This window comes from Cyanistes caeruleus, chromosome Z, assembly GCF_971803275.1.
Source record: "Cyanistes caeruleus chromosome Z, bCyaCae1.hap1.1, whole genome shotgun sequence".
NCBI lineage: Eukaryota > Metazoa > Chordata > Aves > Passeriformes > Paridae > Cyanistes > Cyanistes caeruleus.
In genome coordinates, this window is record NC_141732.1 from 15,078,425 (window position 1) to 15,100,610 (window position 22,186).

Here is a 22,186-nt window from a genome sequence, read left to right on the forward strand (position 1 = left end):
CTGAGCACTGAAGAGACTGCCCAGAGAGGCTGTGGAGTCTCCATCACTGGAGATATTCCAGAACCTGGAAACAATCCTGTGCAATGGGCCTTGGAATGACCCTGCTGGAGCAGGAAGCAGGACCAGATGATCCACTGTGGTTACTTCCAAGCTGCCCCATTCTATGACTGTGCCAGGCCTGTCTTCCCAGGAATTCAGGTGTCTAGGCCATGTTTTACAGGAGCTAAAGGTACCAGCCTGAGCCAGGATTAGACAAAACTGGAGCTGCTACAGCTGTACCCCTGCTACAGCTGCACCCCTGCACCTACACCAAAGACCTGTTAGCTATCTCAGTGTCTTGATTTGGAAGATAGGTGTCTGCTAGGGAGGGCAGGAGCCTCCCTTGGAATGAAAATATAGACCCCCTCCCTCCAAATGACAATAATTTTTAAATCAAGAGGCTCTCAGGCAGAGATCTGGGGGTAGGAATAACAGTTATTTACTAGTATGTATTACAAGGCAAACAAATGACAATAACTACAGCATTAACAACAAAACAGAACCAGGGACCCCATGACAGCCTTCTCAGCTGAGACAGGAAAGGCTTTGCTTCACAAACCCCCTTGGGCAGTCAGTCCCAATGCTCCTGCAGGGCTCTGAGGAACACCCAGCTGCAAGAGCAGGAATGAGCAGAGATGCCGGGCTGGTGGCTGAGGTGTATCAGCAGCTCTGCAGTGGTGCCTGGCACTGCTGCACATCCCAGCAGGACAGGGGGTGTGAGGCCACCAACAGAGAAGGAAGAAGAGAAAGCAGCAGCTCCGTCTGGGTGATAGCAAATTCCCTTCTCCCAGACACAACAGCACCCAGTGAGAGTTCTGTTCTGCAGCTGAAGAAACCAGCCAGCCCCCAGCTGCCCCCATCCTCCTTTTTCCCTGTCCCTCTTCCCCCTTGGGCACAGCTGAACTCTGTGTTTCTCAAGCACCCACGAAGTACCAGCAATCAGGTTTCCCCACCACTGATGGGCAAAAATTCCATAGGTCAGGCAGAACAAAAGGAAGGACACCTAACCCCCAACATTATCCACCCCAAATTTTTTCCTGTACTAAATTTTACATGAAATTTTAAACCTTTAAATTATATACAAACACCCACTACCTTAATCATATACATATGTACATGCAGATACAGACACAAGCACAGTGTCATGGGTAGTTCACCCTAAAACCAGGTCCCCTTGAGGTATGCACTGGGTCTCTCCATCTTTTTGCATCACCCACCAAGTGCAACCCCGTCCCTGAGCAAAGATGACTCCATGGATGGGATTGTCTTTGCTGGAGGCAGAATTAACCCAAACAGTTTTTCCCAGCATACCCCTCATATGTACCACTGGAACCTTACCTCTATCTGTTGTTCTAAAGGGCTCAGATTGGGTAGGGTCTGCTTGGTTAGTGGAACCTTGGGTGTTCACTAACCATGTGGCTTTTGCTAAGTTAATCTCCCAGTTCTTGAAAGTCCCCCCACCCAGTGCCTTCAAGCTGGTTTTAAGCAGGCCATTGCACCCTTCAACTTCCCCAGCAGCTGGTGCATGATAAGGGATATGGTACACCCACTCAATGCCATGTTCCCTAGCCCAGGTGTTTATAAGGCTGTTCTTGAAATGAGTCTCATTGTCTGATTCAATCTTTTCAGGGGTACCATGCCTCCAAAGGACCTGCTTTTCAAGTCCCAGGATGGTGTTCCAGGCAGTGGCATGAGGCACAGGGTAAGTTTCCAGCCATCCAGTGGTGGCTTCTACCATTGTGAGCACGTAGCACTTGCCTTGGTGGCAGTGTGGCAGGCATCACACTTTGGGGCAGTGTGATGTCGTCAATCTGCCAGGCCTTACCATACTTATATTTGGACCAACGCTCACCATACCATAGGGGTATTTTCAATTTCATTCATTCAATGCACAATAGTCCACAGTCAATCTCCATTCTCTGAAAGACTTGCACACAGGCCAAATGGGACTATTGAAGGGCGAGTGGGTTTTGCTGACCACCCCTTGACTCTCTAGTTCTTGGATCATCTTGTGGATGGGGATCACAGCATCTTGATTTGTCCTATACTGTCAGCAGTGCACTGTCAAGGTGGCAATTGGTACTTGCTGTTCTTTCAGGAGTCCTACTGCAGATGGGTTCTCTGATAGTCCAGGCAAGGTGTTCAATTGTTTAATGTCCTCTGCCTCCACAGCAGCTATTCCAAAAGCCCACCTGAGTACTTTTGGGTCTTTGTAATAGCCATTCTGAGGGAAATCTATGCCCAGAATACATGGGGCCTCTGGGCCAGTCACAATGGGATGTTTTTGCCACTCTTTCTCAGTCAGGCTCACCTCGGCTTCCAACAGAGTCAATTGCTGCAATACCCCCGCCACCGCAGCAATGGAAGCAGGTTCTGCCCCCACACGTCCTGATGGCCTTAGGGTACACTGTGCACCAGTATCAACTAAAGCTTTGTATTTTTGTGGCTCTGATGTGCCAGGCCATCGGATCCACACCATCCAAAAGACACAGTTTTCCCATGCTTCTTCCTGGTTAGAGGCAGGGCCCTTCTAGCACTGGTGATCCTCTCCTCCCTGGGCATACATGCTAGACATTCCTTCAGTCTGAAAGATCATCCTCCCCTCTGTAATACCTGGCAGTTTGATCATGGGAGGTTGAGGCTACCTTCACTTTACTGGAACTCCTCTGGTTAGTGCTTCCCTCCTGGAGCTGACGTACTCGTGCTGCTAGGGCAGAAGTGGGTTTCCCATCCCATTTTCCCATGTCTTCCCCATGGTCACGTAGAAAGAACCTCAGCTCAGCTCGTGAGGTGTACCCTCTCTCTCTAGCTGGGGAACGTTGGGCTCAGACTTTGGGGCTTGTGACTCACACTGGTGCCATATGGGAACTGCTCTTCCTCATCTCTTCCCTCATTTCCCTCATCTCCTCTTTCAGTTCCTTAACCACAACAGAGACTTGAGCCTGCAGCAGGCCATGGGCCACACTCTCATAATTTCTAAGCTTGGTGGTGACAACCGTCTAACGGTTGTTATCGGCATTAATCGTTGCAATGAAAGTGGTGTATTCACATGGTCCTAGATTTGCCAGATTCCACCACATCTGCCCAGTGCACCTGACTTTGTCAGGGTCATTATTGTGCTGTCCACCCCTCCCAAAAAGGACCTCTAACATCGCCACTTCTCTCAGCTGTTGGATCCCTTCCTCAATGGTTTTCCAGCCCCTTCTATGATAGTGCTGTTCCATTCTCTCTCTGTGGACAAACCTCTCTCTTACACTCATTAAAAGCCACTCCCAGAGAAAGGGGCCCTGGCTTACACCTGAGTCCTGGGTCAAGGGTCCCAAATTTCTTGCTTCACCACCATCCAGGTGCATGCCTGTACCCATAAGGTCCCAGACCTGAAGCAACCGGGTTGTATATGTGTCGCCCTGAAAACTCAGCTTCTGAGCTTGCTGACATAGTTTTCTAACTACTTTCCCAGGACAGTAACTGTAAACATAGATATGTGTACATTCCTTCTGTTACACGTCTTGTGATGGACATCTCTCATGGCCAGTGCAGTGGGAAAGTGTTATCCTGACCATCCAATCCCTAGCCATGGTCAGAAACCTATAAATCCTAGAAAAAATAAACTATCCCTTTCACCACACCTTGACCTGTGTCCGTGTGATCTATCCATCTTCAGTGGCAACATCTGGTGACCTCCGACATGTGTTCAGGCGACGGTTACAGGGTACTGTCTAGCCTGTGGCTATGGCTGTTTTTGGGCTCTCTCCTACGGAGGGCCTGGTTATGGAACTATGGCGTGCAGTGTTCGATCAGAGAGGGATTGATGTTTCGGATGCTTTCAGCGATTGTGTGAATATGGGAGAATTGAGGGGGTTTTCCCTGTAGTTGAGGAGATTTTTCGAAGTCAGCTTGGGATGCTTTAGGTGATTCCCTGCTCGAGGCTCTCCTGGTCGATTATGAGCCCCGGCTGGTCCGGCTGCTGGGAATCTGGCGACGGTGCGTCTGCGTTCTGGGTAGTCGCTCGTCCTCTTCTGCCAGATCGAGAGCTGCTTCCTCTGCCCTGGGTGAGAGCTCTGGCTCTGGCTCTGGTTCCAGCTGTGGGAGTTGGGCAGGGCTCTCCCTCTCCCCCAGTGACACGGAGTCGGGGGGCGGCTGTGTCTTGGGTCCCAAGAATGGCTCCCACGGGATTACTGTGGGGGCCCCAGCAGGTTGAACGGGGGCACCGCGGGACCGGTGGGCATAACCCTGCCTCGGCCAGTGCCCCGGAGGTGTAAGCCTGAGGCGCGGTTGGATCCTTGCCAGCGGGCTGTCGGGGGCACCGCGGAACCAGGGGCTGTAGCGCCGCCTTGGCCAGTGCCATGACGGTGTAGGCCCGGGGCGGGGTCGCCTACTTCGTGTGCTCTTCTGGCGCAGACCAATGAGGGGCTGCCTGAACGGGGGGCAACGTCAGCCCTGGGGGATACCTCAGGGTCAGTCCCATGTCCCCGCTACGGCTGGACTGTGCCCTGCCCCACGGTGGGGGACAGGACGGGCCCAGGCTCCATGCTGACGGCCGCGCACGCTGTTCCAGTGGAGGAGCGGTTGGCACCGCTTCTTGGACCTTTCACCCCTGAAGAACCGCTGTTAGGGGTGATTCCAAGTGCTGCCCTCCCTGCGCCGGATTTGTGGGGCATGGGGACGGGTGCTGCAAGTGGTGCGGACGCCAGGCCATCTTCTGCTAGCCCTATGCTGCGGGTTTCCCCTCCTGCAAGCCCAGGTTGTTCCCTGGCAGCAGAGTGGGACAGTGCTGTGGCTCTGCGGGCTGTGCCTCTACCGGCGCCTCGGTCCCCGCCAGCGCTGGAGGCGGGCCGTGTCAAGCTGGCTCCAACCCACCCCGCCTCAGGTTCCCAGGCATTGCCCAAGCCTGCGGCTGGAGGTGGCCCTCCACCATGGCCTCCTGCGGCCGTGGCAGACCAAGGTCCTGCACTGTTTACCACTGGCTCCGGTGGTGCTGCCGCAGGGGTGAAGCTGGTGGCCTCCACAGACAAAGGGTCCCAGGCTGCTGGAGCCTCTTCAGCTGGCCTGTGGACTTTGTTCTCTTGCCAGATGACTGTGCAGCTGAGCATATCAGGCATTCCATGTGCTTCCAAATGCTTTGGTCCGGTGGGTGAGGGTATGAGTCCTCTGCTGGTGGCGTGGTTGAATACCACTGCTCAGGGCATCATTGTTCACCTAGGGGACATTGATTCAGATTTCCTGGGGTGCATTTCTGCCATGGGTTCCACACTCACCCCTCCTGTTCCTATCCCTGTGGGACCCAGATTTGCTCACCTTGTGCCTTTTGAGTCTTGTGTTCGCAGAGCTGAGAGCCAGCTGCGGGGAGATGGTGCCTTCGGGTTCCCTGGACCTCCCTGGGTTCACGGACTGCTGTTCTGACAGCCAGGGATTGTCCTGAATGGTCTGCACCCTGTCTATCCTTGGTGAGATGCTGTCAGAGATTAGGCTCCGCGGGCTTCTTGACGCTGGCATGGACATCACGATTGTCAGGTTTGCTGATGGGCCCCGGAGTGACCCTTGGACCCGATGCTGACACATTCAACACGAGGAAGAACTTGAGACAGACTCTTTGTTCAGCAGATTCTTTTGTCCTTTCTCATGATACACTAGTCACCCTCCGTGACTTGATGAAGGAACAGTTGGATCACGGAGATCTGGAGCTTCAACCAGTCCCTGGGACATTCCTGTTTTCTGTATCAAGAAGAAGTCTTGGAAATGCAGGTTGTTACAAGACCTCCAGAAAGTTACTGCTATGATGGAAAGCATGGGGATGTTGCAGGCTAGCATGCCTTCACCTGCCATGCTTCCTGCTGATTGGCCACTCCTCACTGTGGATCTGAAAGATTGTTTTTTACAATTCCTTTGCATCCCGATGACAGACCGAAATCTGCCTTTCTGGTGCCAGCTATCAGTAATGCTGAGCCCACACAGAGATACCAATGGAGATTTTGCCGTAAGGCATGTGAAAATTTGCCGGCATTTGCCAATGATATGGGGCTGCAAGTGACTCCAGAAACAACCTCCTTGAAATTATTTGAGGGTCAAAATAATTTCTGGGACAAACAGGCCGCATCTGGAGGTGCAATTATTTTTTTTGCATTCAGTGCAGACACTGCATGAATGGTGTCCAGGTATTAATGGACTTTTACATGGTTGTGTCCCTATATGGGACTGACCACGACACAACTGTCTCCCTTGTTTGGTCTGTTAAAGGGGGACTCTGATTTAAAGTCACCTCTGACACTGACCCCACAGGCACAGTAGATGCTGGAGGAGGTTCTGACGCTGCTTTTGGCCGCACCGGAGCTCCGGGATAGTTCTGTGGTGCCACTCTGGCACGGGCAGTCGCCAGGAGTGGGGAACTGCAGGGGAAAGGCGATCCCACTGCAGAACCTTCAGAGCACTGAATCCTGCCAGGCTCTGCCAAATCAGGCATCGTGGGTGATGGCAAAAAGAAGGAGGAGACTCACTCGGCTGTATTTCCCAGGAACAGGTTTATTCAGGAAAGGGGATGACCACATGGGCTGGGAGAATTCAGGACCGAAGAGAGCCCTGAGCACCTCTGTGCACTGGGTTTTATCTCAGGGGCGGGCACAGTCCAGGGTCCAATGGCAGCTCATGGAGGGAGGGGTAAGGGGAGGGGGTTACAATGTCAGGGACCAATGGGGATACAAAGAAGGTGGGAACATAACATAACAACCAATAACGTGTCAAGGAAGTGATGATATACGTAGAAGGAGCTGGAAGGAGAGTTGGAGTTTACGATGATGGATGGGGAGATGGGGCAGGGTAAAGGTGATTGACGGGGAACATTCAGGAAAACTGGGAGGGGTTTTCATAACAGACAAATGGAACCAACCAAAGCAGTAAATGGGGGAGAACCAGGAACATACCTAACTCTATTTCTATTTCAAATGAAATACTAACAATTTTAACAGAACTGAATAAACATACTACAACAGGTTCTGCGAGCAGTTTCTGCTCGTCAAGTTTATTACATTACTCTTTCCATTGATGTCGCTGTTTCTTTTCATTGCCACTCCAGATTTGCGTTCCACAGGTATCATTGGCCAATGAAATGATGAATGGTTCAATCCCTTGAAAGGCCATTGATACCTGGAAGGATGGATCTGAGTGGCAGGTTTTGGAGAGTCATGAGGCTGGGTCAGCCCAGTTGATGGAATTACAGGCTGCTGTCATAGCATTTCAGAAGTTTTCCCAGGCACCTTTCAATTTGGCTATGGATTCTGCCTCCATGACCAAATTGAGAGCCCATCCACGAGCAGGTGTTGAAGTTTTTCACTTCTATTTTTTGGGGGTTTTTTGTAATAACGAAAGGGTGAGATATCACCCTGAAATTATAGCCTTCTGATTGTATGGAGTATTGTATTTTCTTATTATTTTTCTTTTCGATTGTTTATAATGTTGCTAGTTTCTTTGTTCATTTTTCTTTTTCCTTTTCTTTTTGTTTAAACCAAGAAGGGTGAGATGTCACCCTGAAAACTCAGCTTGCTGACATAGTTTTCTAACTACTTTCCCAGGACAGTAACTGTAAACATAGATATGTGTACATTCCTTCTGTTACACGTCTTGTGATGGACATCTCTCATGGCCAGTGCAGTGGGAAAGTGTTATCCTGACCATTCAGTCCCTGACCATGGTCAGAAACCTAGAAATCCTGGGAGGAAAAATAAACTCTCTCTTCCTTTCACCACACCTCGACCTGCATCCATGTGATCTATCCATCTTCAGCGGCAACAGTATATGCCTCACGCCCCCGTTGTAAAATGTCTTTTTGAAGATTACAGAGACTTTCATACGTCAAGGACTCTGTCATGATCTCAACCTTTGGCTCCCCTGCAGGTTGTGATGGCCCTTCTTTCCTATCCTCTGATTTCATCTGATTTCATCTTAGTCTTCCTCAATTCTACAGGGGCAGGACTGCTGGCTGTGACTGCCCTTGTGGTTCAGCTGGAACCTGGACACCATGGTTGTAACATCTGTGGGTTCCACTGCTGCACCTTCAGACTCTCCCTCTTCAAGGCAGGGGGAGGGTTTCCCAGCAGCTGAGGAAATGCTTTCCTTTAGTATCTGGCCCATTACATGTATATTCTTCACCAGAACCCCCACCCACGTGGGGTGGTTCATTTCTGAGGTGAGCTGTGTAGTACTATGTAATAAATTGTTAAATCTCAGTTCTTATTTGTGTATAGTGAGTGGCTGTAGAGGATTGCAATAAATTAATTTTTTAATTTAAGTTGATATTTACATAGCATGATTGTAACAATAAATTAGTTCCTTAAAATATAATTGTTATTTGTATGCTTATATGTTGGCAGCACAGGTGTAGCAATACAAAATAAATATGATTTTTAAACTTGATTTTTGTCTACTTATACATTAGTAGTACAAGTGTTACAATATGCAAAAAATTGAAAGAAATGTAGATTTGTGTTATCCAAAGCAATGGGCAGAGGTAAACACAATGATGCTGGAAGATTTTGGCCATGAAAATCTCCAGCCATGCCCAGCACATGCCCCACTTCCACTCGGGCTGGGCAAGGAAAGCGCAGATTTGGGATGGCAGCAGAGCCATACATTGGCTCAGAACTCACTGCACAGGCCTGCTGAGAAAAGTCTGTGTTGTGGTTTGACACTGGCCCAATGCCAGGAACCCACCAGAGTCACTCACTCACCGTCCCCTGCCACAGCTGGGCAAAGGAAGGGAGAGGGGAAAAAAAATTAACAAAGTGAGATAAGGACCAGGAGAAACACTTCAATGGCAAAACCGGTTCAACTTAAGTTGCAAATGAATTTATTACTAACAGAATCAGAGAAGAATAATAAACAGTAAAATAAGCCTTTAAAACACCTTCTCCCCCCACCCCCTCCCTCCTTCCCACCCACAGTGCAGGGAGACAGGGTATGGGGGCTTTGATCAGTTCATTACTGAGATCTTCTTCCGCTGCTCTGGGAGAGGAGTCCTTCCCCTGTGAGACAGTTCCCCATGAACTTCTCTGGCGTGGGTCCACTCTCACAGGCAGCAGTCCTACAGCACCTGCTGCAAACATGAGTCCCTCCCACAGGCACATAGTCCTTCCAGAACTGCTGTGGCGTGGGTCACTCTTCCCACAGGGTGCAGTCCTCCAAGGACAGGCTGCTCCAGCCTGGAAGCAAAGGCCCTTGCTCTCCACTGGGTCTTCCACCATATCACAGCCTCCTCCAGGCATCCACCTGCTCTGGCATGGGCACCTCCCCCATGGGCTGACTGTGGATCTCTGCATCCCCCATGGATCCATGGGCTGCAGAGGCACAGCTGCTTCACCATGGTCTTCACCATGGCCTGCAGGGGAACCTCAGCTCCAGTGCCTGGAGCACCTCCTGCCCATCCTTTTCCACTGACCTTGGTGTCTCCATGTTGCTTCCATTACATGTTTTCCCCTCCTCCTCTTCTCTGACTGCAAGCAAAACCTGTGATTTTGTTTCAATTTTCTTCTTAAATATGTGGTCACAGAGGCATACCCAGTCTCTCTCATTGTCCCAGTTTTGGTCAGCAGCATGTCAGTAACAGATTTTCCCCAGGCAGCTCCCAGCACTGGGCCAAGCGTGGGCTGTTCCCAGAAAGCAGTGCAGTTCGGGATACGGCTGTAGGGCTTAAGCTCTATGGCTGTCAAGTGTTGAGGGCAGGAGCAAGGATGAGGGAGAGGTCTTCTGTGTGGTTTCCAAAAGGTGCTTATTCCATTGAAGGTTCCAGGGACTAAAGACAAAAGAGATAGGGGTACAGCAACTTATATATGGGGGAGGAGCAAGGGGGTGTGTACAAACAATAAACAAATAATAAAAATAGGGACGACTTAGGGGAGGAGCACAAGGCGGGGTTACAAAAGGTATAAACCAATGGGGAAGGCAAGGGGAGGAGAGCAGGTCACATGGGCCAATGGGGCTTGGAGGAATAGGGGAATTCCAAAGGGGGCAGTCCAGGCAGGGGGTTGGCACAAGGGAGGATTGATAACCTAATGGGAGGGGAACAGAACATTTGGGAACAGGGAACATTCGGGAAAAAGGGGCAGGTATCAGGGTGGATTGGCACAACTGGGTAGGAGGGCACAACTGGGACTAAACTATTAACATAGGAGAGGGTACAACTTAACAATACAGAGGGTAATTGAATCAAATATAATGAACAAAACTGCACCACAACAGTCATCAGCCATTGGCTCTTTTGGACACAGTGGAAGCTTCCAGCAGCTTCTCACAGGAGCCGCCATTGTGAGAATGATGATCTAGCTCTGCTACCTAAAACCAGGCCTTGCAAAACCAATACACTCTGGGACTTCACTAATTGTAGGAGCTCCAAGTAGGAGCCACCCAGGGAGGGAAAATCCATCCTCATCCCACAAGCAGCTCTTTAGGAAGCACTCCAAGTGTCCCTCTGAACATCATCCCAACAGGAATCCTGAGCCAGCTCTACTGCCTTTGGCAGCACTTCTGCAAATAAGCTGGAGCGGGGGGGAGGCAACATTGACTGTAACTGCTGCAGGCTGGGCGTAAAGGCAGGGCTATGGATACAGGTGCTGAAATGGTCCAAAATCCAGAAGGATGCTGGAGAACTGGGAAGCAGCAAGTTCTCACAAGTGCTGAAATGATTGAAGCCCTTTGTGTGAAGTTCCCCAAAGGAACTCCCACAGGAGTTGATGCTGTAATAAGTAGTACCAGAAGGCACAAATGTACTAACACTAGGACATGGTCTATTTCACCTACAGGCAATGGCTTAGGAAAGGATCAAGTATATATTTTATACAAGCTATTTATTATAGTATGTATATTAAGCTATGTAAAGTGTTGTATTAGAGATGATAAATTACATATAAATAAATATGTATTATTTGATGCATTTTTATATATTTTGATAAATATTTTCATTTCATATAGATTTGATATATTCCCTCAACCTGGGAGAGTTGAAGATGTACCACTGTCCAAAACCTTCTGCTCACACAGCAGTCAGCCTGCGGGTGTGTGCACGCACACCCACCCACTGTCCTTGCTCTTTTCGCCATCTCGGGGTTGCTGTTTGCACAGAATTGGGATGGATTTAACTCAACAGACCCACAGGTGGGGTGTCCAGCTTGTCATGGACACTGATACGGCGAGGCACAACACAGCTCTCAAATCACTTACATTATCACACGTGCTTTCATTCCTGCTGGGCACTGAGGAACTCTTAAAAGCACCAAAGATAAAGAAAGAAGGTGCAAAGAATTGGCATCATGCTACTGCTGGTATCCTCATGTATGGATGCTAGCTTTGGAACAGGCTGCAGGGAGCTGCAGAAACTGCAGGCCCATGGCCTCTCAGTCCTGCCTGAGAAGCTAGCCTGGGAAATTCAAAGGAGAATTTCAAAACAATCCTCAGAGACAGAAAACAACTGCCAGCTGCTGTTTATCTGTCCTCTTGTTTTCCCTTGCAGGAGAGGGTCAGGGGGGTAGTGTGCCCCTGACCAGTGATGGTGATGTAGCACTTTGCTAACCAATAAGAGTTTCCTTTCTGTACCTTCCACGTACCAGTCTATAAAAAGCAGGCCTGAAGTAATAAACCAGAGAATTCTCGTGTTGAAACTCCCTTGAGAGTTTCCTTGAGAGTTTCAACTCTCTTTGAGAGTTTGTGTCGTTCTTTATAGCCGTTCCCAATCGGAACGACACTCATGGAGGAAAATCTGTTGGCTTTTTAAGGTTGTAACTTTCCAAAAACTAGGAAACCTGCTCAGCATCAGTAGCCCAATTCTGAATGGTTTTCTCGACTTGGCAAAATGGAGGTGTCAATTATGGACTCCGTCCTTGGTTCAAATCACCTGCCCTGACGTGCAGACAAAAGCACCACCAGCAGCAGAAGCTACGTCAGTCACTTTTCTCAAAAAGTTGTCTTATATTTGCGAGAGTAAAGGAACACATGTGAGATACTGTGGATTAATGGCAAGACTCTGAGAAACATTTACAAAGCAAAGGGCAGCAGCTTCTCTGGGACACTCCTTGTGCTCCAAGGCAGCTGGGCTGCCCTGGCTGCCCAGGACCCCAAGCTCCATGGGCTCTGCAGAGCTGCAAGCGGGGAGGCAGCTTTGGGCACTTCAGCACCTGGGCAGGAGTGGCCTTCTTGGTCTGGACAGCTTCCTGTGGGCAAATGCAGGGTGATGGACTTGTGCTCTTGGCCTTGCAATGCTAATCCTGTTCCCTGTCTGAAATGTGCTAAAAGAGGGACTTGTTTGTTTCCAGCTCTGCACAGCATTGATTTGCACCACAAAATACTGAAGAACTAAGGCCTGAACAACAGGCCCTGAGCCACAGCTGCTCTCTAGATGACTCTTCCAACCAAATATTCTATGTATCAGCACCTTAACCAAGTAGTACTATCAACATGATCTATGCATCCATTCATTGGTGAAACACATCTTCACCTTTCAGCATTAAGAAACTGGACAAGGCCACACCTGGCCTTGGTTCCTCCTTGAGTCCTGGCCAGGCTCAGGGATAAAACCAAGAGGAGAATGAATCAGATGTCCCACATCAGAAGCTCTGTCAGATTGCTCGTTCAGCACTGTCAAAGCCAGGCTACTCTCACAGTTCAGTCAGAAGCCTTGTGGCCGGCAAAGGTGGGGGCGCCACACAATTTCACAGTTCTCAGCTGTAGCTCTGCAGGGCTTGGCTGGGCCAGCTTCATCCAGCTGATGTGTGGATCTGGATGAAGGATAAAGTATTAGGGTATCTGATGATGTATCTTTCTTAATAACTAGAAGCAAGCTTCTGTAATAATAATGAAGTACATTGCTGAGCTTATCCTTTTCTGATTCTCTTTTGCACTTCTGCATGATAGTAATCACACTATTCCTTCAGCTAGTGTGTCTGTGTCTCTGACCCTCCTCACCACCAAAACAGAGACAGTCAGTTTTGCACTGTTATAAATACCTATTATAACACTGGCTTTTTGCAAAATATTGAAATGGATATTATCCGTATAATGTTCAAGTAATTTTGCTATAGATTTTTTCTGCTATTAACTAAACTTAGGTGCAGTAGTGAAATAGCTGATATGATTATGCTTGTGGTAGTTGAATTGCCTGCTTGGCTGGGATAACATCCAATGAATGTATGATGAAGGCCCCTGCTACTGATATTGCAACTATCAGCACCTACAGTCTGAAGAAAGTATGGACCAAAACCCAAACTGGAGGTGATAATAAGAACAGACTAAAATCACAGCCAGGGAATGCATGTGCTCTAAAAAGGTGGTCCTGAGGAGGAGTCATGCTAAACAGTTCTTGGCACATGTAAAGTAGTTAGAGGAAAAGTTTAAATACATGTAATTGTTTATAAAAATGCAACAGGCTGATACAATAAAAAAGATATATAAAGGGTGTCCCCAAAATAGCAAGTGTGCTCTTGGCAGAACACCAAGCACCTGGCTGTTAATCTTTGCTTTATTATCTTTGTTTCCTATTGTCCTTTATTAGATTTTACCAAGAAAACGAACCTTGTTTTTCACAGCGTAAGACCTGCCTCTCTGCCAGTCCATTTCTTGGAAAACACACATAATCGCTAGCTCTGCAAACTGAATTCCCACTTTGCCACTTCTTTTTTGCAGGCATGTAAGAAAAGTAGACACTCCCAGCTTTGGACACCTCTAGAAACTAACTGCTTTCAGCAGTTACAACCCTGAAATACCAACCTCCTTCCTTAACCTGCCCACTGGGAGCTCATACAGAGAGGCCTTTTGCCCAAGAATACCCACAGAAGAGCTCAAGCATGGAGCAGTTTGAAACGCAGCTCCTTCAGTGTTTAAATCTCCTTTTATCAAATAAACACCCACCAACCTGTCCCAAAGGGAAAGCAGGCAGGAAGGAGAAGCTCCTCTCCCAGAACAGCAGGCTCTGTACTTCTTTCTGTTGTAGCTGGAGAGCAGAGGCCATGGGCTGCTCCTCAGTTTGGGAAGGAACACAGGGAACTGGCTTGATTGGGAGGGCAGCAGAGGGAAGTTCCCAAAGACAAGAAAAAGATGCTGTAGAAGCAAAAGATTATGGCAATATTTCTGCAGGAAAAAAAAAAAAAAGGGGGGGGGGGGGGGGTGGGGAGGAAGGGAAAAAAAAAAGAATAATGGAAGCATTTCAAAAAGTTCCCAGACAGAAATTTCTGCCCCAGCACAACTGCCTCCAAGTCTCTGTGGTGTGTCAGGAGGCACAGGAATGAACCTGCAAGGCCAGGATACACGTTAGTGGTGTGTGTTCCCCAAAGCAGAAGCAGCTCCCCTACAAGACTTCAAAACAAAGGGAAAAAACTTCCTCCTGCATCTCTCCACAGGAGATCTAGGCGGTGTCTCTCCATTGCAAGATCTCCTTTGGCAGTCTACATTGGCAAGAGTTGGCTGCAGGAGGCATTTGGATTTGAACTCTCCTAAGATCAGAGGAAAGAAGAGGTAATTCCTGAGGAAAGAACATGCAACCCTAATTTGTGAAAACACCAGCGTGAGATTGCAACAACTGCACGCCACGAATCCCTTGCATAAAGCAACACCCATCCAGGGTGCAGCACTTTAGCTTTGATGTCAATGCTGACAGAATTGCTGCCCCTTCCTGCTGCTGCTGACTCCAAATAATTAGAAATGTGCTGCTTCTGCCAAAGACAGGCAGAGATGGCCAGAAAAAAACCAGCCAGTCTGCTGCCAAAGAATGTTTTCTAACATCCCCTTTTCATCCGTTCCTCAACGAAGACAGAAGGCAACGAAGACATCCTTTCCCTCTGTCACCAACAGTGACGCAGGCACGCGATACATGGTGGGGCTAGAGCTTGCCAGTGCTCCCAGAGCCCTCTCCAGGGCCTTCCCCTGCCGGGCCGTGTCCGGCCAGCCCCCAGAGCCGCCGCGCTGTGCCCGCAGCCCCGGCTCTGCCGCGCTCGTCCCCGCCGAGTCCGGCCCGTGCCGGGGCCGGGCCTGGCGCGCGCGGGGCCGAGCGCAGCGCTCCCCTTCAGGCCGCGCGCTGCCAGTGCGGCTGAGGCCGTTGCGCCGCGGCCGTTGTGGCAAACAGTCGTCGATCGGCGCCATGGCGGAGCTGCCGCTCCCCGCCGGGCTCAATGCCAGAACCTTCCCCGCCAAGCTGTGGCGCCTGGTGAACAGCCCCCGCGTCCTCTCCGTGCGCTGGGACAGCCAGGCCCAGGGGCTGCTCATTGACCGCTCCCTCTTCGAGCGGGAGCTTCTCAGCCCGGGCGGCGACCAGGGGCCAGCCCCGCACACCTTCAGAGCCACGCGGTTCCTCAGCTTCGTGCGCCAGCTCTACCGCTACGGCTTCCGCAAGGTGCCGGGCCGGGCCGGCGCGGCTGCGCCGGGTGATGCCGGGGCGTGGCTCCACTACACAAACCCCTGGTTTCGCCGCGACCGCCCCGAGCTCCTGCTCCGCATCGAGCGCCGGAGCGCGGCCAGCAGGCAGCGGCCGGCGGCGGGCGGGGACAGGAGCAGGTGCTCCCGGCAGCTGCCGAGGGCGCGGCCGCTGCCGGACGGGCGGGAGAGACGCAGCCGCTTCAAGGCGCTCCCCAAGGAGCGGCCGCCGCTGCCGCCCAGGCCCCTGCCCAGTGGCTTCCTCCTGCTGCACAGGGAGCGGACGCTGCCGGACTGGCGGGAGCTGCGCAGGCCCCGGCCCGGCCGCTTCCAGCAGCCCCCCAAGGAGCGGCCGCTGCTCACCCGGCGCCCGCCCTGCGGCTTCCACCTGCTGCACAGGGACCGGCCGGGGCCGGCCCGCTGCGAGGGGCCGAGCCGTTTCCAGGAGCTCTACGGGGAGCGGCCGCTGCCCGCCGAGCGGGAGCTGCTCCGAATCCCGCCCTGCGACTTGCTCGGGCTCCACGGGGAGCGGCCGCTGTTTCTCGGCCGGGAGGGGCCCCCCAGCCACTTCCAGGAGCTCTATGGGGAGCAGCTGCCTCCGGCCGACCGGGAGGTGGTCAGGATCCAGCCCTGCAGCTTCCAGCAGCTCCACAGGGAGCAGCAGCCCCCAGCCTACAACCCACCAGGTAGGAAAAGAATTCTAGCCTTGCTTTTCCAAAAGGTCCTGAAAATTGGCGGTTGGAAGTATTTTCCCACAATGCTGTGTCATTCTGAGACAGAAAATGTTAAGCCTGCTAGCAAGGGGGTTCTAGAAGGCGAAAAGATTCTCTGCCTAGTTTTCCTTTGAATGTGTTGCATCCAAGGCAGCAGCAGAGCTCTGCATCCCAAAGCCACATTCTGGAGCCTGACCACAAGGTGTTTGGATTCTTGCAGCCACTCCAGGCAATTCAGCCTCCAGTGCTCCACCTGGCAGTGCCGCCTGTGCAGCAGCATCAACGGCCTCAGCAGAGAGCGCACTTAAGGAAGAGGAATCTCCACCGCTGGATCTTGGCCTTGCTGTGGAGAAAATGATTCGGGAGATCAGGAGATCCCTGTCTGAGAAGTCTCCCTCTGCTCAGGTAACCCCACTGGATGGGAATAAAAGGGGCTGGACCGAGAGCTTTTTAACACTGTTCTGTGGCTCAGAAGCAAAAGCTGCTTCAGTTGAATGTGTCTCTCTCTCTTAATGTGCAGACCCAGTGCCTGCAGTACATTTATGCTTGAGGAAGGGCAGACTCAAGGTGGGGAGTGGGATTTTTTGGATTTACCATTATCTTATGCTCAAATGGGATGTCTTTTGTGATGATGTAAATTCACACATAGCAGTGTTCAAAACATTTTATTCCACAATAATAGGAAACATGGCAGGCTCTGAACCATTTAGGATTCTGATGGATGGGCTACTGCAGAAGGGATGCATATTCTGCAACTGGTCCTAGTAAGAATATCTTTCTGTCTGAGCAACATTTGCAGGTGCTTAATCTTGAGCATTTACTTCCTTGGTGGAATAGAAGTATTTGGTTGTCTTTTGAGTGGTTTGGTTTTTGGGTTTTTTTTGCTACTCTCTAGACTCAGAGATTTTTGCCAGTGGAAAATTTGATTCTGGAAATACCCTAGGTCCATAAACGTTTGCCGGGGTCATACATATGGGGCAGCAGCAGCAGAGGGCTCCAAAGAGCACCACCTTGTGATGGATTGTCTGAGTGCTTGGGTGGGGTAGTGAGACTCCCAGCCAGAAATGTGTGCTTTGTGTGTGGCTTTGCAGCACACAGCCCTGGGCAGTGCTGGGAGCAAGCTCTGCCCTTACTGACAGCTGTGTTGGCAACAAGGAGAGCCCCTGGCTTTCTGCTGGCTGATTTCTTACAGCTCATGGGGTAAGTCAGGGTCAGAGCATGAGGGCACATCACCTCATTTGGTGTCTTCTGGTTTTCTGCATTCATATTTTGCCTCAGAGGTCATTTTGTAAAAGCTTCCATTTAGCCTTGGCCATGGAATCCTGAATTTAAAAGATTTATCATGTGAACTGTGTGCTGAGTGTTCCTCCCCAGCCTCTGCTCCACGTCCTTTGGGAGTGGAGAAGGGTTATTGTAGCCCTGATGTGATTCCAAGAAAATATTGAGTGATCTTTGGGTTTCTTTCTTTCTGCTTTTCTTTCAAGGGGAATATTCATGTTGCCTCTGAGTCCTCAGGAAGGGAACCCATGAACGAGGCTGCAGCAGAGGAAGATTCATCTGGCACCAAGAACTGCGATGACAGTTGCCCAGAGCCTGAGGAGCCTGGTAAGGAGAGAGCCCACATTGGTTTGAGCCCCATTGGCCCATGGCTGCTTTGAGCCTGTCCCTGACAGGAAGGGAGATCAGAAGAGCTGAGTTCTTGTCGGCAGGGTCCGTGCTTCCTGGTGCCTTTAGTTCAAGTCCTGCACTGGCACAAGTTCCCCGAGCCCTGCCCTCCACACTTTTCCAGAGGCTCTGACACTGAGTCCTGTGCTGTGACAAGAGAGCCAAGAATAAACCTGACCTTGTGGGAGCTGCGTCACCAAGCTGGGTGTCCCAGTTTTGTGCTGAAGCCCATGGATCAATTTTCTGCAGGGTGACAGGGGAAGCTGGGCTGAGCACTTCTTGAAGGAACAGGGGGGAAAAAAAGAGTGCAAAATGAGGGCAGAAGTCGAAATCGCTGACTGTAGTACCAGTTTGCTGGAATCTGTCCTGAGACACAAGAGAAACAAAGAGAGCAGAACATCAGAGGCCAATTAATTGAAAAATGACAAATCTGGTAACACAAGGAAAAGCCTGAGTGACCCCAGATTAGTGAGACTAAGAGGAGAGAGGAAGCCCTTTGGATCCAATCCTTGGCCAAGTCGGTGCAGCCTGCAGGCCTTGTAGGGAGCTCTTTCCCTACCAGCTTGTCCTGTCAGAGCTGATGGTCAAGTTGGAGCAGGTACTGCTCACTGTAGAGGGCAGTTTGTAGATCTGACATCACGGAGCTGGTTCATGATTCAGCTCACAGCACCCTTCAGCCTCAGCCACTGCAGCGTGGCCTGAGGTCTTTCTGTCAGCACGGAGGAAAAAAACAAGTCAGGGCTTCTTTGTGGGAGAGGGGACCGTCTTCTGTTTCAGGCTCTCGTGGGTGCCATTTGCACTGTGGGTGCCGAGACTTTATTGAGATACTTGAACGCTTCACACAGTTTTGGAAACTTGGAAGGATCCCTGTTCTTTAAAGAGCAGGCTTCAAATTCCCAAGGGAGAGTCTGCCTTTCAGACCATCTTCTCCAGTCCCTGACAGGACAATTGCTGCCCAAGGCAAACAGGGCCCCAGCCACAGGAGCCAGTATTGACTCAGTGTTCCCTTTGCTTCCCAGATGCCATCTGAGGGATGTCTCCCGGAGGGCTGTCCTGCACGGCAGGAAGAGACAGAGGGAGGGCCTGTGACCACCAGGCAGGTAGAATCCCTCTGTTCTACATGTATAGATTTCTATAGTTCTATTAAGTAATTCTTATAGTTATGTTTATCGATTTTAATGTTCTGTTTCTATAGATTGAATTCTTTTATATATTTCTATATAATATAGATTATAATTATATATGAGATCTCTATTTAGTGATCTGCATAGTTAAGGGTAGATAAATCTAGTTATAGATGCGATATATATTTTTATATGGAATTACATTTATAGATTTTCTAATTTAAATTTATATATGTCTAGAGTAAAATTAATATACATATATACACATACTTAAAATTCTATTTATAAATGCAGATAGTTATATTTGAAGAGAAATATAGATGTTCAGAGGGCTAGGTTTATGTTTGTGTAGCCTTAGGCTGCATTTTAACCTCTTTCTGCCCTCGGCTGCCTTTTTCACCTCTTGTTTTTCCCCCTGTGCCCCCTCTGTCCCCTGTTCCTGTGCTGGGTCCGAGCTGGGGCCGGGCCAGGTGGAGCAGCAGTTCCAGCCCCGGCTGTCCCTGGAGCGGTGGGAGCTGCCGGTGGCCCCAGGCACTGTCCCCTGAGGAGCTGCTGAGGGACGGTGAGACTGAGGGGGCTGAGGAGGCGGTGACGCTGAAGGGACGGTGACCTTGAGCTGCTGGGGGCACTGAGGGCTGTGGGGGAGCAGAGGGTGATGGTGGCACTGAGGTGACAGGGAAGTGGCACAGGCAGAGGGAGATGCCAGCTCTGAGCGGACAGAACAGGTCAGAAGGGACTGAGGGGGGTGAGAGAACTGTGAGGGACTGAAGAAACTGAAGGGGGGGCTGGGAGTTTGCCAAGAGGACGGCGGGGCTGAGGGGATGGAGGAGCCAGCAGGGAGCACAGAGGGGTCCGGGACTGCAGCTCTGCCAGGCCTCGGAACCAATTCCAGAGCCTCTGCTTTTGCCACAGCTGTCCTGAAGACCTTGAGGCCAGCCAGACACTGCCAGGAGCCAGCAGGGAGAAGCTGAAGGCCAGGAGCAAGAGCAGTGAACAGGGACGTGCTGCTGCCACCTCGAGAGCCTGGGTGAGGCCACAGGGCCGGTGAGGCCGGGCAGGGCTGAGGGTGGCGTGGGCTTTGGCCGTGGGCGCTGCCCGGCTGGGCAGGAGCGGCCCCTGCCCGTGCTGGGGCTGCTCAGCGCTGCTGCCCCGGCCGGCACAGGGGCTGTCCTTGGGCAAGGCAGCTGTGCCGGCAGGGCCCGGGAGCTGTGCCGGCCTGCCGGGGGATGCAGGACAGTCCCGCCGCGACTGCGCTCGCCACACGCTGGCCTGCTTGGCCTGCTTGTTCTTTCAGCCCTGCTGGGGAGGCTCTGAGGTTTTCCCTTCCCTGCTGGAAGGGCAGGTGCTGCCAAGGGAAAGGTCCCAATAATGACTTGGTGTTCCCTTTGCCTCCCAGATGTCCCATCTGCTGTCCCTGTCCAGGAGAGCTGCTGTGCACAGGAGCAAGAGACAGAGGGAGAGGCTTTGAAGACGGGAGGGCTGAGTTCCCTCTGTTTAAAGAGGGCATAAAGAGGAATAATTATGCGGATATTTATATATGTATATATGTATATTCCTATTTGTATAGGAATATTTCCTATATATGTTTTTCTATTTATGGATGTATTCTTTGTACATATGTATGGATCTATACACATCCATGTTTATAATTACATATGTGTATATAAGTATACATATATGTTGTTATAGTTGTGTTAAAATCTGTCTTCTATGTATACAGTTGTGTGGGTATCTATTTCTGTTGATGCAATTATAGTGCTTTGCCTCTTTAAATAGGTATATTGGTATTTGCATAGGTAGATATGTGTATTTTTATATTTTTATCTGTGAATTGACATTTCTATGTGGAATTATATATGTATCCAGATGTATAGGTGTACATTTCTACTGATGCAGTTGTATGGATATCTAGCTTGATATTTTTATACTTATAAAAATTTATAATTTTTTTATATAGGTCTGTTTTATATATATATGTTTATTTATATTGTATGTAATATTTAATCCATATGTACTTCTGTAGATAGTTATAGTTATACACATTTATATGTATTTGTGTATAGCTGTGTATTTAGTTCCATTGAAATGTGTATGGAGTGGTAGAGTTGTATAGTTCTGTCAGCTGTGATCACTATTTGTACAATGTTATTTAGAAAGGGAAAGCATATTTTTGTATTTCTATATGGGCCGTATGTTTTTAGTAATAAATTGTTAAACATCTAATTGATTTTTATGTATCGTGAGTTATAGAGGCTGGAAATAAATTATGATTTGTTAATATAATTTAATTTGGTACTTGTATATTTCTATATTCTTGCATAACAATATTTGTATATTTTTACATAGCATTGTTCTAATAATCTAATAAATGCCTTTTTTGACCCTTAACTGAGATTTCTATGGTGTAATGTATTGTCAGCGCAGGTGTAGCCATTTGTAATTGTAAGACGGGTGTCTGCGAGCGAGGGCTCAAGCCTTAACACAGTTACGACAACTGGCATGTTGGACAGGAAAACAGGTAAATATTACATCAAAGGTTTTGTCTGATTTGCTTTTGGACATGAACAGTATTAGACATGCTGTTTTGCAGAATAGAGTTGCTATTGATTTTTTATGAGCACAGGGCCATGGCTGTGAGGACCTTGATAGGATGTGTTGCATGAATCTTTCTGAACATTCAGTGTCTATTCATGCTCATCTTCGACAATTACAATAAAATATGAAAAAATTAACCGTGGAAACAAATCCATTGGACGAATGGTTTCAATGCCTAGGTCTCACAGGATAGTTAAAACATTTGGCACAAATGGCAATTATTGTTATATTGGTCATTGTGATTATACTATTGTTTATTCCTTGCTTGCTGCAATGTTTGCAAAACATGATCAAGAAGGCAGCTACTTCTGCAGTTTTTTTATAAAAAGAAAACAGGGAATTATAGAGGAATGGCTAGCTAGCAAAGGTCATGTTCCCATGCAGCAGTTAGCTGAGGAGAAGTTAAACAACAATAGAGTACAGTTGGTGTGAGATGTTGCAAGGTCAGAAAGACCTTAGTGATAACTGTTAACTGAGAACAGGACACTGTGATCAAAAGAATGTAGATTCAGCATAGATGAGCGATCGCAGGAATGTGGAACTAGGTGGAGTTGACCTTAAATGAAACATCCAAGAATGAGCTTGCTTTTGCACTACGTATGAGCCTAATTATTGATGCTATATAAGTGGTTTTAGAGTTACCAATAAATGAGACTTGCTGATCACTCA

At 49.5% G+C, this 22,186-nt stretch overlaps 1 protein-coding gene and 1 long non-coding RNA gene across 2 annotated transcripts; one reads left to right on the plus strand and one right to left on the minus strand.

Moving 5' to 3' along the window:
- Positions 1-8,861: 8,861 nt before the first annotated feature.
- LOC147648152 (uncharacterized) lies at positions 8,862-14,179 on the minus strand. The gene is made up of 2 exons (XR_015280736.1): positions 12,515-14,179; positions 8,862-9,820 (listed from the first exon to the last, which is right to left on the minus strand). It is a non-coding gene; the product is annotated as an uncharacterized LOC147648152 (long non-coding RNA).
- Positions 14,180-15,090: 911 nt separating this feature from the next.
- Positions 15,091-22,186, plus strand: LOC111944952 (uncharacterized). Its single transcript, XM_086868786.1, has 6 exons — positions 15,091-16,106; positions 16,354-16,538; positions 17,618-17,738; positions 18,818-19,484; positions 19,835-19,949; positions 20,319-22,186. The coding sequence occupies exons 1-4, from the start codon at positions 15,149-15,151 to the stop codon at positions 18,826-18,828; spliced, it is 1,275 nt and encodes a 424-aa protein (XP_086724912.1). The 5' UTR covers positions 15,091-15,148; the 3' UTR covers positions 18,829-19,484; positions 19,835-19,949; positions 20,319-22,186.

Excerpts from the sequence above, each read along its gene's own strand:
- LOC111944952 (XM_086868786.1), top strand. The coding sequence starts at position 15,149 with ATGGCGGAGCTGCCGCTCCCCGCCGGGCTCAATGCCAGAACCTTCCCC. Across the intron at positions 16,107-16,353 it reads CCCAGCCTACAACCCACCAG|CCACTCCAGGCAATTCAGCC; the intron begins GTAGGAAAAGAA and ends GGATTCTTGCAG. Across the intron at positions 16,539-17,617 it reads AGAAGTCTCCCTCTGCTCAG|GGGAATATTCATGTTGCCTC; the intron begins GTAACCCCACTG and ends TTTTCTTTCAAG.